Below are 19,260 nucleotides of genomic sequence, written 5' to 3'. Positions count from 1 at the left end.
CTTCCAGGACCTTTTCTTTTTATTTCTACCCCAAACCACATTTCCAAATGTCTCTGCAGCAAAGTGAAATTCCACACAGACAAGGCTTAGAGAAAAACAGAAAATGAAACAATTGGCAGTGAAAAGCAGAAAGAGAAGATGGAGCCCTTAGAGAAGGGAGTATCCCTAAGGAGGTGGGGACAAGGGGAGGAGAAGGGGAGGAGGAGAGGAGGAGGAAAGCAGGCCTGTCTCTTTAAGGGGGTTGGCTGTCAATCAGAAAGCCCTTTTCATTGCAGGAGAAGAGGACAAAGATACTCAGAGAGAAAAAGTAAAGGACCGAAGAAGGAGACTGGAGAGACCAGGATCCTTCCAACTGAACAAAGTCAGCCGCAAGCCGACTAGCCAGCCGGCTACAATTGGAGTCAGAGTTCCAAAGACATGGGTGAGTTTCAGAAACTTTAGCATGGAAGATTCAAGCAGGCACAGAAATTTGCAAAAGAATTTCTAGCTCTAAGGTTGTGGGTTTCCAATGGTTTCAATGAGTTGTGTTTTGGCACTTGTTTTGTTTAATTCCTTAGCATTCAATTAATTTAACTCCTTCTCTGCTGTACTGAGAATGATGCTTTATTGCCAAGGAACTCCAGCAGCATGTGGAGAGTATCACAGGTTTTTGGAAAGACTGTCCAGAGGGTTGGATATGGTCATGTGTCCTCCTACCCCCTCACTTCCCTCTACCATCTCTTTTCCCCTGTTCTCAGGCTCTGGTAGTGGCTGGATCAGCTGACATCCCTGATTCTTCTGGAGACAAATGAGTGTTGGTTAGCCCTCATGTATAAAATAACTACTTGCTTGATATAAAATTTGGACCTTGTTTGGTGTCAGAAGGAAATTGGGGAATTGGGTAAGATGGAATTCAGGCTTGGCTATGGCTAAGAAGGCCAATCTCAGGTTCAGGAAACGAAAATAAAAGCCTCAATGGATTTTCCATGGGGAGTGGATATGGATAATGTGTGTGCACGTGCACGCGTGTGTGCACACATGCATGCATGCACACATATATGGGTGACCATATCTAGCAAATATTACAGATTCAGCCTTTCTGAGGGTGTGATTCAGACTCTAAATCCCTCCTATGACAAGGAGGCTTCTGGGATCCTAGGGCTCTTACTGACTTAGCTGAGTACTGAAGGCTTCTCCAGGTTCTGTGACCAAAGAGAGAAACTATAAGGTCTAGTCTTTTGTAGTGTCTACTTAGAGCAAGGTGTACAGAGAACAAGGGTCTTTGTCCACACAGGATGCCACAGAGGTATGTAGACGTCACTCACATTTGACAAAAGAAGAGTAACAGCTTGAATGCATCCTAAATGAAATGAGAATCAGTTATCCTCTATATTCAACATCAAGTGTAGTACCCAGAAGACTCTAGCAACATCCATGGAAAAAGGTTCCAGATTATATTAAGCTGGTGTCAGCCTTTAGGTTGTTTCATCCTGAGAGAGATCTTTGAACCATGTATTCAGCATGGATAAAAAGAGGGCAGGGCACTGGACTAGAGCCAATGCAACCAGGTTCGAATCCTAGATCTGCCACTTAGAAACTTCATGGCCTCGGATAGGTCACTGTGAATTATCACTTCATCTTCTGGAAAATGGGGATAACAATAACTGCTTTGTCTACTTTCAGGGTTGTGAAAATCAAGTAATAAGATGTGAATGTCCTTTGAAAATGGGCAAGCTCTATAACAACTATAAATAATGAAAATACCAATTATTATGCAATAATAATAAGCAGACTTTTACTCTTTCCAAAGTGGTTTGGGCTTTCTTTGTGTATACTTTGTGCACTTGGGTAAGAATCATTTAACCAACTGAGTGTGGCAAGGTGAGATGTGAATGTTAGGGGAACTCAGTTCCTACCCTTAGTAACATCAGGAATCCTATAGAGCAGCTGATTGGGTAGGTTGTGAATTAAAAAATGGAGAGGGAGTAAAGAATGATGTAGAATATTACTTCCTTAGGGGATGAAAGACTTGAAGAAAAGGCGGGAACAAATGAGGTGACCACAGGGACAGTTAATGGTTGTGGAGGTTGGATGATTTCCTCCAGGGGAATCTCCAGGGGAAATTGCCACAGATAAGGGCACAGTTGAGGTTGTGTATTGGATCCCAGATCTTGGGGGTGGGCAATCCTTGGACGAGGTGCACATGAGTGTGTAGCCATTGAATTTTGATTATTCAATAATAAAGTTTCTCAAGTACTTTGTATATAATAGACCATCTCTAAAAAGGTACTGTGCTGCTACTACTTCTGACATGGAGTGTGTTACTGTTCAGTAATCGTAGTAGACAAATTATATCATGGAGTCTGGGATTGGAAGGAACTTTAGAAATTGCCTGAGCTAACTCTGAAGGCAGGATTCCTTTCTACAACAGCTGATTAAATGTTCTTATAGCCTCTGTTTAATCACCCCCAGAAATGGAGAGCTCACTACCTTGACCATATACAATCTTACAGGTTGGGAAAGCAGAGAGGAATACTGAATTCAGTATTGTCTATATGAAAGGTTTATAAGGGAAATGATAGTTCATTAATCCTTGTCCTGACCTGGGAAGGGGATGTTCCAAATGAGTCTTTGGGGTAACAGTGGAACCAGAAAAGAGCTAAAGAACGGTAGTTGATTATTCTCTGCTCAGTAACACAATGCTATTACTGAACAGCAAAACACTGGCTCCTGTAAGCCTGTTGTCTGAGAACTGTGGCTGTTACCCTGGTAACCAGACTGTGATGCTTCCCTCCAAAGGTGGCTGCTTGCCAAGCAGTGTAGTTTTGGCTGGTGCAGACTAAGTGAGGGTAGCCCAGGCAAGAAAGAAATATGGATGCAAATCAGGGTTCAGTTTTACAAAATTCCTGAAAACTATCTGAATCCCACCAGGATGGCAAGAATGCCACAAGAGTGCCAAGAGCCAAAAAGGAACTAGATCCAAACCAGCATACTCACTAACTCTTCCTAGAGACAGTGACTAAAATGATTGCGACAGCCTACCCCACCCCATCCCGCACCTTGGTCCTGCCGAGCCAGAGGAGCTCTTGAAGAGCCAGGCAAACTGAAAGGTCTGCTTTGCTTGGAGGAGCTTTTGCACTGTCTCTGTGCTATGAAAGCTGGAAGTTTACTCAAGAGCTTCACAACTAGAACTATTCTCTCAAAGCTATGTGAGTAGTAATAAGGCGTAAGAAGCCCTGGGAGATGGGTCAGAGGGGACATACAGTGTTTAAACTCATCAAGGCACTGGCACCTAGCCAGTGGCATCTTTTTCCCTCATTGCTTTTTTTTTTTTTTTAAATCTTGAAGCCCTGAAAACCATCCCCAGGGTATAGTTCTTGGTCTTGAAAGAAAGCAACTGTAGAAATGCCCTCCTTGCCTATAGAACTTCAGATCCAGAGAAGATCTAGTTAGGGCAGTGACATGATCAGGTGAGGTCACATCAGCCTGGAAGGCAAACAGAGCTGTTTTCCCCTTCTTTCCCACTGTTAGCACCTTCCCCGTGCCAAACTTACCTCAAAAACCCTGCAATACTGATTGATTAATTCCTCCTTGGCTATTTAAAAATGGTCCTAAGGGTGATCTCGCAGCTCTGTACTTGCCTCTGAGCCCTCTGCTAGGCAGGGCTCTGGAAAAAAAAATCACTACAACCAAGGAGAGAAGAGGAAATTGTGAGACTGCCCTAAGGAATAAGGTATAGAAAATGTTGTCTCTTAGCTTCTTGTCAGGTACTTCTCTTTTACCTCTGAATAAGTGGGCAAGATGAAGACAATGTGTCAGGAATAAAGTTTAATAATCAAGCTTCTATTTCAACCTCCAAATGTTTGGGCTATATTGACACATCTCTCTCTCTCTCTCTCTCTCTGTGTGTGTGTGTGTGTGTGCGTGTGTGTGTGTCTTTGGGGAGGAATGGGAAGTATAGGAAACAAGTTGGCCCAAATGCTCTTGCTATAGTAATAAGAAATAATAATATCTGTCCAAAGAAGAGACTGAGATTCCTTTTTATTTAACTTTGTCCATATGACTTGACAATCCATCAGGCTTAGTCCTAGTCCCATGTCCTAGTGGTTGCAGAGCCCCTTTCTACCACTTGAATGCAGTATAAGTGTTGAGTTCATGTAGGGAAGCCAAAATTATAGTCAGGGCTTTGTCTGACCAGGATAAGGCCTAAAGCAAAAGTCTTTGTCTCTGGCACCTCCTGATGATTATTGTTTTACTCCTAGAACCCACCCACTGATCTCCATCCATCCCCAGTACCAGTCACGGTTGCTCTTGCATCTTGGCCCTGTCAACACTATAGGCCCCAATCAAGGAGGCCTCTGTTCATGGAGTGAGGTTAAGGGGTGGGTTCTGGGAGGAGGGTAAGACTGTAGTGCAGATTAGAGATTTAGAGAGATGGGGCCAGTTTTTCACTCAATGAGCCTGCCTGTTGTTTAGCTCTATTGTATAGGGTTCTTCTATCTCTCCCTTTGTCAGCTGGATTCAAGGGACAGGCTAGGAATTGTTCAAAGCACAATTGGTCTCTTTCTATCATCTCTTTCGATGAAAGCCCTTCCTCTCCTCCCTTTGATGAGTTCCCAGATTCACACTGAATTTCCATCATGGAGCTGGTCCTTGAGGCGTGCCCAGGACATGGGAAAGGAAGGGCTTGGGAGATCTTGGCTCCTGCTTAAAGAGACAGCATGAGGATCAACACAGTCTCTTGGATGGGCATGGATCTGGATAATATTAACAATAGTCCTATTGATCTTTGTCAGATTCCTGTGAAGACTATTGGTCAGAAGGGCTTGAAGTTCTATCACAGATTGATTAGACTCAGTTTAGAAGTTTGCAGATAAATCTAGCCAACATCTTTGCTTACATTTTGCCCATGGGACTTGGTCATACACATTTTAACACTAAGTTATAGGTAGCTTTGATCTTTGATTCACAGACACAACTTTGTTCTCCCCAGCAAGACTGAAAAGTCATTGAAGAAAGGGACCAGGCTTTATAATTTCCTTTTGTTTCTCATAGTGCCCAGCTTATTTCAAAAATGCTTAATAACTGTACTGAATCCACATCAAAAGAAATGAAAGGAAAACAGTGGGAAGGGTCATTATTTTTCTCTATGACTTCTCATCAAAGTCAAGCAGTTTAATCCAATTGAGTTGCATTGGGTAATATTATTATTGTAGTTCTTTTATGCCAACTCTACCATGTGACAATCTGTACTTAGCCTGAAAAACGTGAGCATGACTTCTGAGAGAGCCAAAGAACTCCAGAATACCTAACAGCCTTCCTGAATCAAACCAGTATCCTTTCAACCATGAAGGGTGCTGAAATGGAGAGGTTGTGGCTTTAGGCTATTGTTCACACATTCCCAAGGACACTTCTTGGACTGTGAAAAATCAAAGTGAACCCAATGGACCTTTCTCAGAATGCTTTTTTTTTTAAAAAAATATTTTATTTATTTATTTGACAGACAGAGATCACAAGTAGGCATAGAGGCAGGCAGAGAGAACAGGAAGCAGGCTCCCTGCTGAGCAGAGAGCCCAATGTGGGGCTTGATCCCAGGACCCTGAGATCATGACCTGAGCTGAAGGCAGAGGCTTAACCCACTGAGCCACCAGGTGCCCCTCAGAATCCTTTGACTGTCAACGACTTTGATGAAGACACAAATTTTTTTGCATGTTCTGAGTTTTTCCCAGTTGAAAACTGAAAGTTGATTTTTTTGCTTGATCAGACTGACTGAGATTCCTCATTTCTGCTGAACTTAGATGTCCCCAGAACCAACATTTCATCTGTAAAGAGATGGACATGTAATGTGTATGTTGATATTGTTGAGCTATGTAGAGCTCTGGAGTGACTTATCTGGGGCCATTTATTTCCAACTCCACGTTAAAGACTCATTAAAATCTCTTTCTTGTCCCTTGCTTTGAGTGGCAGTGTAGTGGAAAAGGGGTGCCAAGTTATTTGAGATGTAAGAAAATAGAAGAAAAATTGTATATAAAAAGAAAGTATAGGGGTGCCTGTGTGGCTCAGTGGGTTAAAGCCTCTGTCTTCGGCTCAGGTCATGATCCCAGGGTCCTGGGATTGAGCCCCACATCGGGCTCTCTGCTCGGTGGTGAGCCTGCTTCCCCCCTCCCTGCTTACTTGTGACCTCTGTCAAATGAATAAATAAAATCTTAAAAAAAAAGAAAGTATATGAGTGGATGATACAGAGTTGCTTCCAAGGCTTAGCCCTTTATTACCCAGTAAGGACATTACATATGACCCTCTCTGGTTATTTGGATGATGATCAAGGGATCAGATACACTAAAGAGGATTTTTCCTTATCTTTATAACACTAGAGGGGGCATCAGCTAAAACTTAGAATATAATTCCCTGTTTGGCTTAGAAAGAGTTCAAGTTCCTTCATCCCTGATCACACCTGAGCCGTTTAGCTTTTCCCAATGTGAAAACCTCGGGTAAGAGTGGGTGGCACAGGACGGTCACTTGCTAGGGTGGATGGCTGTCCTTACTCTGGGCTAAATAAACAGTTCTGTCATTGTTCCCTAGGTCTGACCCCCTCCCCACCCCCAGGCCTGTAGGCCCCTGCAGAATACCAATGAGGCTCCTGGGATCTCAGGGAAAAACAAGGCTTCTTTGTCTAGGGGAGCTATGGAGGGCTCTGTCCAAGCCCTGACCCTGTGCTGTGGAAAGAGGGAACAGAGAGGTCACTGACCTTCTCCTCCCCCTACCCTCAGGCTTCAGAGACCTTCTTTACTAGAAGAGTCTAAGAGTTTGGGGGTGGGTAAGAGTTGGATAGACAGTAGCAAAATGGCAGCACTATTTATTTCCAAGATCATTTTCTTAACTTACAGGATGCATCTAGTATCTTAACCTGTTGAGAAAGAGGAAGATTGATTTCTGGAATGTTTCCTGAGAAAATGATCAATTTCAACTGCTGTGTTTTTCTTTCTGGTATATACATGCGTGCATGTGTACGTTTGCGCACATGCATGCTCACACCCACGTGCGGGCACACACACACACACACACACACACACACACACACCATGGCCCAACTCTGATGAAGTGCTGTTACCAAGTACTACTGCAAAGTTCATACTAAGTAGACTTTGCCTCCCCTACAGCAGCGGAGCTACAAATTGATTGCTTCTCATAGAAGCAATCTGATGGTAGTTCTTTAGTACTTGGAAAAAAAGATGAAAATTCAGTTCTGCTGCAAATATTAGCTACTTATTCTGCTTGTCTTGGGCTTCCAAGCCTCATCTCTGATGTCACATACCAAATCTTTGAGGAAGAGGCTCTTTGAGGACCAAGGAAGGGCTTGTCATTTTAGGGGATGATGGGTAACAGAACTCACTCATTCTGTGGTTCTGAGAAAAGACAAATGCTTCTACCTCAACTTTCCCACCACAGAGATAATCTGGTCCTTCAAAATCTGTTCACATTGCATCAGCCATGCAAATCAACAGGTGTTTAAGCACACAGGCTTAAAAAGAAACTGTACTAGTATTAAGAGGGTTGAGCAAAGGACTCCCCTAGTCCTTGCTACCGTGGCATAGACAAGTGAGTTTTGGATAAAAATTCAAAGCTAGGGGCACCTGGGTGGCTCAGTGGGTTAAGCCGTTGCCTTCGTCTCGGGTCATGATCTCGGGGTCCTGGGATCGAGTCCCGCATCGGGCTCTCTGCTCGGCAGGGGGCCGGCTTACCTTCCTCTCTCTCTGCCTGCTTCTCTGCCTGCTTGTGATCTCTGTCTGTCAAATAAATGAATAAAATCTTTAAAAAAAAATTCAAACTAGATATTAGTATAACTTGCTTTCTTTTTATAAGGAGTTTCAACATGCTTTTCCAAAAGTAGTTTCTCAGCACATTAGCTGCATATAATTCATATATACATTATATATATATAATATTACATATGCCATATCTATCTATATTATATGATATATGAATAGATGTATAAAATCAGCACACACATGCACACACACACATACACATACACGCATATATGCTTTATATATTTGGGATCTGTCCAGGTGGCCAGAGGGAGCCACCCTTTCCTCATCTAGTCTGCCATCTACTTGACATTTGTTAAGTTTTGTTCCAGGGGCGCCTGGGTGGCTCAGTGGGTTAAAGCCTCTGCCTTCGGCTCAGGTCATGACCCCAGGGTCCTGGGATCGAGGCCCGCATTGGGCTCTCTGCTCAATGGGGAGCCTGCTTCCTCCTCTCTCTGCCTGCCTCTCTGCCTGCTTGTGATCTCTGCCTGTCAAATAAATAAATAAAATCTTTTTTAAAAAAAGTTTTGTTCCATGTGGCACTTACAGTATGGGGCTAGTGCTTGGGGAACAGCTTTTCTTGGAGTGTATGACTTCTTGTCTGCCTTTCTTGTTTCTTAGCAACACTGGCATGGGGACTGGGGTGACGGGTCTCGTTATCTCAGGGACTCCTAGTACTTGGAGACACCTGTGTTTCCAGGCTCTGGCGTGTTTTCATCATGCCAGAAAGATGTTTCATGCTTTGTTGACTTTGTATAGAGTCTTTTTGTAGCTGTTTTGACAGAACTCCAGTGTAAGCCTGAGGGTGCAAACATTGGCCAAGCTGTGATATAGAGGGACAAAACAGCCATGCAAAGTGTTCAAAAACCATTAAGCTTGCATTTTTATTACTATGAATAATAGTCACGCTCCCATTACCATCTTCTGCTCTCTGCCAGTTTCCTCCTTCCCTTTGGACTGCTCTCCATATAATATTCTAGATGAAAAAGAAGCAAGCATTCCTTGTGGCAAATACACACAATGTTCAGGAATATTCAGGAGCATATAATTTCCAAAGTTTCCCCCACCTGGAATGCTCTCCAAGACTCAAAATACTGTCTGACAATACCAATATCTCTGGCCAGCACCCATCTCTTTTCGGAACTTTTTTCGCATTTACTTCTGTAACCACTTACTTGGCTGTCTGAAATTGTTAGTTGAATATTATTTATTTATTTATTTGACAGAGAGAGATCACAAATAGGCAGAGAGGCAGGCAGAGAGAGAGAGAGGAGGAAGCAGGCTCCCCGCTGAGCAGGGAGCCCGATGCGGGACTCGATCCCAGGACCCTGAGATCATGACCTGAGCAGAAGGCAGCGGCTTAACCCACTGAGCCACCCAGGCGCCCCTGTTAGTTGAAAATATTAGGTCTACCTACCTCATTCTTCTCAGTAAACAAAATACTCCCATATGGCAAAGTCTATATCTTTTATGTTTTCACCTCCCACATAACACCTGGCATAATGTTGGGCATATAGTAAGTACTCTATAAGAGTTGATAAATGAAACAAACAAATCAGGATAAGAAAGGAGAAGATGATTGCATAATCTCCCTGGCTTGCTGCTTTGATGACTGATTATTTTTAAAAATCCATACATTCTGGGAATTAAAAGCAAGGACTTATTTTCAAGAATGAAACAGAGTAATGGTTTTGGATCAATCCCACATTCCAGAAGCCTAAAGTTGGAGACTCTCCTGCTTTTGGACTCAGGATGACTACTCCATCTGTGCCTGTGAGTGCAGGGCTTGACTGGTCTGGCACAGAGGTATGAGGGGCACGAGCTCCTTATGGAACATCCCTGAATTTTCCCCTCTTTCCTTCCCAGGCTTGTTAGAGTGCTGTGCAAGATGTCTTGTAGGGGCCCCATTTGCTTCTCTGGTGGCCACTGGATTATGTTTCTTTGGGGTGGCACTGTTCTGTGGCTGTGGACATGAAGCACTCACTGGCACAGAAAAGCTAATTGAGACCTATTTCTCCAAAAACTACCAGGACTATGAGTATCTCATCAATGTGTAAGTACCTGTTATCCTACACAAACTGCTCTCTTTTTCTCCCTCTCTCCCTGGAGACATACAGAACTCATTAGTTCCTCAGTGATTAGTAGGGGGTTAGTATGGAGCCAGACAGGATTCCTGAGTCTTTCCTCTGTTCGCAGATTCCACCTACGCCCCATCTGAGGTCCTGAGTGAGGGAGAAGTGCCAAATATAGAAGGGGGAGGTCTGTCTGCCTGCCAGCCCACTTTTTACTGCCCACCCTCCACTACGCTGGCTTTGTCCCACATGTTCTAACTTCTGCCCATGGGGTTAACACTGATTGAGTTGGAGCCTCTGCAGTAACAGGTATGGAGAACTCAGGGAAGGTACAATGACTGGACAGATTGGGGCCTTCATCCCTCTTCTTCCTGGTCTAGCTCCTCTCTGCTTTCTCCTCTGAGCGAACATCTCTGAAGGGTCAGGCCAAGGAGAATAGGGCCCCAGTTCTTCAGGTCCAAGGGTAAGCAAAGGATGGAGGAACCTAGTGATTCCTCTGAAGAATCCCTAGCCTTGTTTAGGAGCTCACTCAAGTGAAGTGAAGCTTACTTATGCAGGAAGGGAACTGGGCCTCAGTTAATAAGATTTCCTGATATCTTCTCTTTATCTTTTCATGCAGGATCCATGCCTTCCAGTATGTCATCTATGGAACTGCCTCTTTCTTCTTCCTTTATGGGGCCCTCCTGCTGGCTGAGGGCTTCTACACCACCGGCGCAGTCAGGCAGATCTTTGGCGACTACAAGACCACCATCTGCGGCAAGGGCCTGAGCGCAACGGTAACAGGGGGCCAGAAGGGGAGGGGTTCCAGAGGCCAACATCAAGCTCATTCTTTGGAGCGGGTGTGTCATTGTTTGGGAAAATGGCTAGGACATCCCGACAAGGTGATCATCCTCAGGATTTCGTGGCAATAACAAGGGGTGGGGGACAATTGGGCGTGAGTCTGTGGCCTCATCCCCACCCAAGGCTGGGTCCTCTTTAGGGGCCTGGCTTTTGAGTGAGGAAGTGATGGCTACAGCCGAACGAGAAGGTCAGGAAGAACGTGGTGCCCAGCTGGCTTAGCCTTACCTTTCAAAAGTTCCCTAGAAATTTTCATCTAAAAAAAAATAATAAAAGCGTGAGTTTTGTGGATACTTGATAAAATCAGACCATTTCTAAGCCATCTGTTGGTATTCCTTTACTCTCCTCTTAGCAGGGACCACGAAAAAATTAGATTCGACCACCTAAGAGCCTAAGTGCTACCCATGGATTGAGATGCAAACACCTGATCTGAGAGGGAGGGTTGATCATGGAAATTAAATAATTCCACTCCAAGGTGGGATTCTTAATATTCTGGGATTCTACACTGTTGGAGGTCCCAAAGGAAACTAGCATGGATCTACATATTTAATGCTTCATCTTTGTCTGAGGGTTATCCATGCTTCTAGTGAAGCACACATTGGTTTTCAGACTCTAGAGTTAAGATCTTTGGGGGGTTGAATATATGTGGGTTACGGTGATAACATTCGTGGCCAACAGTTGGCTTAAAAAGGTTTTTGGATCCAAAACTTAAACCTCCTATTGGTTTGCTCAGTGACTAAGGATGAAAAGTCCTATGACAAGGAACATTTTCTAAGCTCAGCGTAAGGTGAGAAATGGCACGACTTTCTTTCAAGATCTGTTTTGATTTCTTTACACCTTATCTGCCCAAAAAAATCTCCTGAAGCCTCTCTAACCCAGGGATCCTCCTCACTCCAACCCTCACCCATTCCCCCCACCCTCCATCACACTTGGGGCCAGTTCTCTAGTAGATATTGCCAATGACATTTGGCAGAGGTGCCCTGATTACTAATTTCTTTTGGTGGAGATCCCTGGAATCTGGTTTCCTATCTGGCTCATGCCAATCCAGGATCTCCCAGTTTGTGTTTCAATGTCTGTAGGCTGATGTTGATTTCTAACCACCCCCTGTCAATTGTTTTAGTTTGTGGGCATCACCTATGCCCTGACTGTTGTGTGGCTCCTGGTGTTTGCCTGCTCTGCTGTGCCTGTGTACATTTACTTCAACACCTGGACCACCTGCCAGTCTATTGCCTTCCCCAGCAAGACTTCTGCCAGTATAGGCAGTCTCTGTGCTGATGCCAGAATGTATGGTAAGTTAGGGTATTGGTGCCTTGGCTCCCCTATCCCCTGTGAAAGCACTATATATTTGGTTCTTTACTTGGGATGACAAGTGTGGTAATTATAGGGAAAGATATTATGGATGCCTTGATCTTAGTTTGTTATTCTGTCCCCACTGAAGCTGGAGAAATTTCTTCCCTTGGAAGGGAACTTTTGTTGGAAGTGGTAGGGGTTAGTTTTCCTGGCTGTTCACTCTGCTCTATCCTGGTTGAGAAGCAGTACATTTCAATAACACACAAGATTATGCAACAGTTCAGTACCACCTTCTTTTTTTTTCACATCTTTACAAAAGAGGATCCTAATTGTTATTGAGATTCAACTTTTCAACCAGGATGATTAAAGATGTAAGAAGGGCTCTGAAATAAAATCTCCATGGAGTTCCACAACTCCATGAAGCTCTCACCCTGGTTGACCTGTGTGTCTTACTCAGGTGTTCTCCCATGGAATGCTTTCCCTGGCAAGGTGTGTGGCTCCAATCTTCTGTCCATCTGCAAAACAGCTGAGGTGAGTGGACCATTTGAGTTCTTTTAAGTGGAATGGCTAGTACCATACAAATTTCTACCCATGCCTTCAATTTTTAAAAAGCCACAGATTTTTGTTTGTTTGTTTTTTGCTGGATTTTGAGCAGAGATGTTAAAACATCTCTTTTCCCTAGAGCCATATAGAAAGACTTCATTCCAAGACCTCCTTCCTTAAAGGAGAAATTTGTAGTTTTAAGTAAAGATGGAGATTAATGACAAAACCTCCAAATGAACAAAAATTATTCTTTTAGCTAAAAACCTTAACAAGAAAATGATTTAGGCATAGAGACACTCATAGCTTTCACAAAAACACTTTCAGTTTGGAACCCCTCCATCTCTAATGAGAAGTAAAAACAAAAAGTACATTTGAAAGAGGAAAACACAGTATTGCAATAGATATCATCTATGAATGAGGCAGGGGAATATAAGTAAATCCTGAGGAAGAAGGCAGTAGCTTTAAACGTTTAAAACTTTAAACCATGACGTTAAATTTTGGGATCCTGAGTAAAACTGGAGGGAAACAGTTGATTAAAATATTTTATGAGTGTTTTATGAGTATTCTGTGTTCTGAGTACTAATGGGCTAGGTGCCATGATGTACATTAAAGAACAGGAGTCCTACACTCAGGGAATGACAGTTTAGTTACAGATGCAGAATTAATACACAGGAAGATATAAATGCATTCAGAAAGCTGCATGCATGATCCAGAGCAAAGCATATTTTTACAGTTGCAAGAAACTTTTCTCCATTTTGCATTTTCTTGCAGTTCCAAATGACCTTTCACCTGTTTATTGCTGCATTTGTGGGGGCTGCAGCCACACTGGTTTCCCTGGTGAGTTGTGTGAATGTGTTCTTGGCAAATAAATGGTCCTGGGATAGCTTGGGTACAGCTATGCTGAAAGGCAAAAAGATAGATTGCTAACCTTGCAACACTGGAGAGAAGCGCCTGGGAAGAGACAACAAAGTGTAGACTGTGAACTTCTACTTTGAGTTGGCAAGGCAGAAAGACTTCAGAAATCAGACAGTAACAGGAAAAGTGGTGTGAGGAAAGAGAGGGTAAGAGATTAATTGTCAGAAATGATAATATTTAGCACTTACAGAGCATATAATATTGCCAAGTGCTTTGCAGTCAAAGATAGCATTTAATTTTCAACACATGCTGGTCAGATGAGTGACAAGAACAAGGAAACATTACTGAACATGATTTTCCAGAGCCAGGAATTCTATATGTTGTGAATACGAATCCACCTTGGGCACTCTCCAAGGGATTTACTCTCCTGAAAACATTGGGAGGACCTTCTAACATTATTAGAACTGTTATTACTACAATGTGATTCTATGCTCCAGGTCCTGCTGATGGTGTTACAGTGCAGTGTCAGTGGGGTGAATTTGTTGTTCAGATTAAAAACCTAGGGCACTAAATGGTGAAGGAATTTATCTGTAGTCATTAAATAAGTAGTGATAAGGATAAGCTCACAGAACTCCTGGCCCCTGCTGCTGAGGCTTTTATACAAACTGGAGTTGTTCCTCATTCCAGAAAATGAGTTGATGCATGAAGCAGGGAGGGCTGTACTGCACGTGTGGCTGTGTGTTTGCAGCAAAGAGCCTGTGACCCCAGGTCACTCAGATGTGTGGATGGGATGATGTCAGAGCCCAGTGCATTGTTCACTTTCCTGAGGAAAAACCCAGTGCCAGAACTTAGCACAGATGTGGAATAAATCCTTGTCAAATTGGTTCTCTGGACTTGAGCCATTAGAAGGAAATATCTCAGAGAGGACTTCTAGTCAAGTACATAGGATGAAAGCCTGACATGCTGTTTTTTGCAGATCAGGGTTTTTTTTTCTTCATTTAACTGATTTTATTTGTACCTTCCTCATTCGCAAAAGCTTTGGAGGAAGGAGGGCTTCCTTTTCTACTCTCACTCATATTTTCTCTTCTCTTCCTACAGCTTACCTTCATGATTGCTGCCACTTACAACTTTGCCGTCCTTAAACTCATGGGCCGAGGCACCAAGTTCTGATCTCCTGTAGAAATTTCCCTTTCTCTAATCGCGAGGCTCTAACCACACAGCCTACAGTGCTGCGTCTCCCATGTTAACTCTGCCTTTGCTGCTGACTGGTCCTCTTCTTACTTGACGAGTGTAACAAGAAAGGAGAGTCTTGTGGTGATTAATGTCTTTTTGTGGACTCTCCCCTCTTATGTACCTCTTTTAGTCATTTTGCTTCACAGCTGGTTCCTGCTAGAGATGGGAAATGCTTCAGATGGTGACTCCCCAACTGCAAGTCACAAAGGAATGGAGGCTCTAATTCAATTTTCAAACATCTCCTGAGGATCAGGAAGTGTTTTCTCCTCAAAGAGCACTTCCAGTGATGGAAACAAAGTGAAAAGAAAGATGCTCAGGTAGAGAGAGGGGATGTACCTGGTCCTCTTGACATCTCAAATATATTCTCCTTGATGTACAAAGCAGAGAACCCACTCCTGTCTCCCTCTTACCACTGAAGATAGAGGGGGAAAAAAGGGAATGTTAACAAAACAACAAGAGCATTTGCCCAAATCTACCTATTGCAGCTGGGAGAAGGGGGTCAAAGCAAGGATCTTTCACCCATAGAAAGAGAGCGCTGACCCTGATGGTGATGGACTATTTAAGCCCTAACTCAGCCAATCTTACTTACAGCATAAGGGAGCGTAGTGTCTGTGTAGACCAAGTGGGCCCCTGGCCTTACACCTTATTAGAGAAGAGAAGCAAGGTATTGTCAGCATCTTCTCACTCCCTTCTCCTTGATAACAGCTACCATGACAACCCTTTGGTTTCCAAGGAGCTGAGAACAGAAAGAAACTAGCTCATAAAAAAAAATAAAAATAATAAAAAAAAGAGACTGGCCTAAGGAGCAGCTGTTGTTAGTGGCTAATGGTGTAAACTGAGCCAGCCCTCTGGTAGACACAGGATAGATAACTCTTTGGATAGTGTGTCTTCTTTCTGTTAATTAGTTGTATACTCTGGCCTCTGTCATATCTTCACAATGGTGCTCTTTTCATGGGGTATTATCCATTCAGTCATAGTAGATGATTTGAAGATCTTGATTTGTTTCAGAATGCATAGTTCACATTTGCTAGTTCATTTATCACTTGTTTGGGGTTGTACCAGAAAGGTCTAGAGAATGATTCTTTGATTATGATTCTTTAACAAATGGACATTGAACGTTAAACATTGCAATTAATATTGAAAATTGGCTAGTTCCTTACATCTACTGGATTTTCTCCAAATTATTCCACTTTTTGCAGAAATGGATTGGTGAGCTTGAGCCTCAATTGGAATAACCTATTTGTTCTTTTTAAGCTAGTGGGGGATGATTTGATTTAGGAGGGTTAACTCGGTGTACTTAAGAGTCAGGTTTAACATACAGGTTATTCTCTTCTAGTATAGATCATGTAATAGAATGTCCCAGCCATCAGCTATTCAGTTGGTAAGCTTCCATGGAAACAGAAAGGTGGAAAGAGTTGGAAACCTGAATAACTCCGAGGTTTCAGGCTTCTCTTTCTGTGTTTGTTAACTTTGGGTTAAAAAGGAAAGACTGATTGGTCTTTATGGAAAGAAAGATTTTACGGATATGACTGTAGGTGGCTCTTTTGTTGTAAAAAGTTGTGTTTTTCTTCCCCCCGCCCCGAAGTGGTTTCAGCAATGTTCAAGGAGATGTAAGATGTTCGCAAAAAGATACTTAATATTTGTTTTCAGACCAGTATACCAGATAAGCTTCCAGGCTGCATAGAGGGAGGAGACGGAAAAGGTTCTGTAAGAAACCAATCAAGATCAAGGAAAGTGAAGTAATCCATATTCTGTGTTTTGTTTTGATTTAATAATATAACAAATAACCAACCCTTCCCTGAAAACCTCCCATGCATACATACACACATATACACACACAAAGAAAGTTAACTGAAAGTGTTTCCTTCATTTCTGATACAGAATTTCAATTTTAACACACATAAAGGATAAACTTTTAGGAACTTATCTTACAAAAATGAATTTTATAAAATTAAAGAAAAATAAAATTAAGAATGTTCTCAATCAAACATTGTGTCCTTTGAGTGAATTGTTTTGTTTAACCCCACAATAGAAACTCGAATAATTAGACCCTTATTGTGCTTTGTTAAAGGACCTTTTTTATTTTTCAGTTCATCCAAGTTATTCTCACAACAATTTTCTGACATAAAAAATAGATAAATCACTTATATTTTTATAGCTTGGGACACTAAGAAACAGTCAAAGTACATTACTCAAAGAAACCCAATAATCACATACCTGAGCTTGGACTAGAACTCATGTGGGGTTTTGTGGTTGTTGTTGTTGTTGTTGTTCATAGAACTCAGGTCTTAATACCTGAGGACTTCTAGTCAAGCATATACAGTGAAAGTCTATATACCTAGACATATTTGTTTCAGGGTTTTTTTTCTTTTAGAAGTTATGTTTCAGTGTTCAGCTCATTCAGATTCAAATATAATTGCTTCTTTAACATGATAATGGTGCCGCTGCCCTGGTGTTTCGAGGATTACTTATTGCTATGTTCTCTTTCAATCGTTTGGATGTTCCAATAATGAGCCCTCAGTGCTTCATACATGAATAATGCTTGGTTTTATCTGAAAAGTACTGAATGAAAGGTTTAAGGCAGGGGCAGAGCATATAGGGTAAGGACAATGTAAATTTAAACAGTCTGTGGAAGGGCACTATTAAAGAAAATTAGTGACACCTATTACCTTGGATAGCCCGCCCACTAGCCCACTTGTGACAAGGCATTTAATCTCCTTTCCAACTCAAGACTAAAATACAGCAATCTAGTGACCAGTCCAAAGAAATCTGCCTTAAAATTAGGAATAGATTCATTGTCCCATAGTTGCAACTGGCAAGGGGCATGGCTGTGAGAAAAGAGACTAGCTGGGGGCAACAAGTCAGTCATCAGTTAAGGAGCTCCACTGAAAAGTAGTTTCAATTTAATCTGATTTCTGCTTCACCACAATTAATATTCTGCAAGCAAGTCTGGTTGGTTGACTTTAAGACGAAAAGCATAAAAATACAACAAGGACTTACTTTTAGACACTGGCAAACAAGGACACAGCACCATATTTTGGAGAATTGATTCGGGGTGCTATAGAGTGAATGTATTTTTGCCTCAGAGTAACAGAAAGCCAGTTCCCAAGAAAGCCGTGTTCTCCATCTGCCCTGATTTGGCTCTGCCCTCTGGGACTGATCTATAGATGGAGTTTCCAGGCTCTCAGAAGCTAAGAGCATCTCCAGTGTATCAATTGAGCTCATTGTTCTTAGCTCTCCCACACACCATAAACCTCCTTTCTCTCAACTGAAAGAGCTCTCTTTGTGCTTAGATCAGCCAAAGATCAAGATGCAGCAGTATAAACAAGAAACATTTTCTTACAGTGTCAGTTGTACTGCTTTTTCTATCTTCAGGGTCAGTACTGTGTGTAGTTATGCAGGGTGTGGATGCTGTTGGCCAGAGCAACATTTGTTCATTCATTAATTCAGTCTAAAAACATTTATTGAGCACCTACTAAGCTTTGTGAGAAACACTGGGGATTTCTCTTTTTTTAAATTTTATTTATAATTAGAGAGAGAGAGCACAAGCAGGGAGAACTACAGGCAGAAGGAGAAGCAGGCTCCCCGCTGAACGAGGAGCCCTATGTGGGACTCCATCCCAGGACCCTGGGATCATGACCTGAGCTGAAAGCAGACACTTAACTGACTGAGCCACCCAGGCATCCCAACCCTGGGAATTTCATGTTTGGGGCTGGTGTGGGTAGAAAAGTGATAAAGATATGATCTTACATTCAAGGATCTCATTCAGTCTTAACAGCACAGAAGAAAGGTCTTTCAGGGTAAAGCAGAGTGGAGGTAGGGAATATGCAAGAAGCAGTCTGGCTGACTGCAATGGGCATCTGAATTCTCCCTTCAGTATGTGGGAGAGGTGGTGGTTAAGCGCCATGACTTCACGTGGCTCTGGTCTCCTAGGGCCCTGATAAAAACAAAACATCAATTTAGAATCCTAACAACTTGTGACTGGCTCTCTCCGAGTCAGCCTGCTTCTGACCTTACATGTGACAGTATTTATGCATACATTGTCACAATGCATGTGCATGCTTCCACCCACTCAGTCATCTGGGGAGTCAGAGGGCACATGGATCTGGATTTATATAAACACAGGCTATTCAGCATAGCTTTTCCTTTTCATCCAGGCTAAGTCTGAGAAGCCATATAAGGGTAGTATAAAGTACAAGGCACTTCTTTCTGGATTTCCTTACCATAAGCACAGATAATGTGTCTATTTTGACATTAACAGTTAGCTTGGTGAAAGTTCAGTAACAGATGGAAGAAATATTCATTATTACATTAAAAAATTAATACTAATTAGTACTTGGACTTTTTCTACATTAATAAGCAGGTGAGGAATTCAAGTCAATACCTATAAGCAGGGAAAATTTTCCTTGTTCACGTTGAAACAAGCAACCATGCTCTTCATAATTGTTGCTGTCCTCCAAAGTTTGGTGTCTGCATGTTCCTGCTTAGTACTCCTTGAATCAATCTACTTTATTCCAAAGGAAAGAAAGATAAGATAAAGAACTGAGTATTTTCCAGATTATGACATAACCAAAAGAAATACAACATTAAAATTTTATTCAAACCTTCAACAAATATCTATTTAACAAATTCTTTGTGCCAAGTAT

At 42.3% G+C, this 19,260-nt stretch overlaps 1 protein-coding gene across 2 annotated transcripts; it reads left to right on the top strand.

Annotated features, from left to right (window-relative positions):
* The first annotated feature begins 275 nt into the window (after window positions 1-275).
* On the top strand, window positions 276-16,602 carry PLP1 (proteolipid protein 1). Of its 2 annotated transcripts, none has more exons than XM_044235308.1 (7): window positions 276-421; window positions 9,651-9,837; window positions 10,476-10,632; window positions 11,814-11,982; window positions 12,441-12,514; window positions 13,298-13,363; window positions 14,480-16,602. In XM_044235308.1, exons 1-7 carry the CDS (start codon window positions 418-420, stop codon window positions 14,549-14,551), a joined length of 729 nt encoding a protein of 242 aa, XP_044091243.1. In that variant the 5' UTR covers window positions 276-417; the 3' UTR covers window positions 14,552-16,602. The 2 variants fall into 2 exon arrangements, with proteins under 2 accessions (XP_044091243.1, XP_044091242.1); XM_044235307.1 differs by having other exon boundaries at window positions 10,476-10,737.
* The last annotated feature ends 2,658 nt before the right edge of the window (window positions 16,603-19,260 follow it).

The sequence above is a fragment of the Neovison vison genome, chromosome X, assembly GCF_020171115.1.
Source record: "Neovison vison isolate M4711 chromosome X, ASM_NN_V1, whole genome shotgun sequence".
In the NCBI taxonomy this organism is placed as follows: domain Eukaryota; kingdom Metazoa; phylum Chordata; class Mammalia; order Carnivora; family Mustelidae; genus Neogale; species Neogale vison.
The sequence above is the reverse complement of the archived record's forward strand: the minus strand, read 5'-3'. Positions and strand labels throughout refer to the sequence as shown.

Excerpts from the sequence above, each read along its gene's own strand:
- PLP1 (XM_044235307.1), top strand. Across the intron at positions 11,983-12,440 it reads TGCTGATGCCAGAATGTATG|GTGTTCTCCCATGGAATGCT; the intron begins GTAAGTTAGGGT and ends TGTCTTACTCAG. Across the intron at positions 13,364-14,479 it reads CAGCCACACTGGTTTCCCTG|CTTACCTTCATGATTGCTGC; the intron begins GTGAGTTGTGTG and ends CTCTTCCTACAG.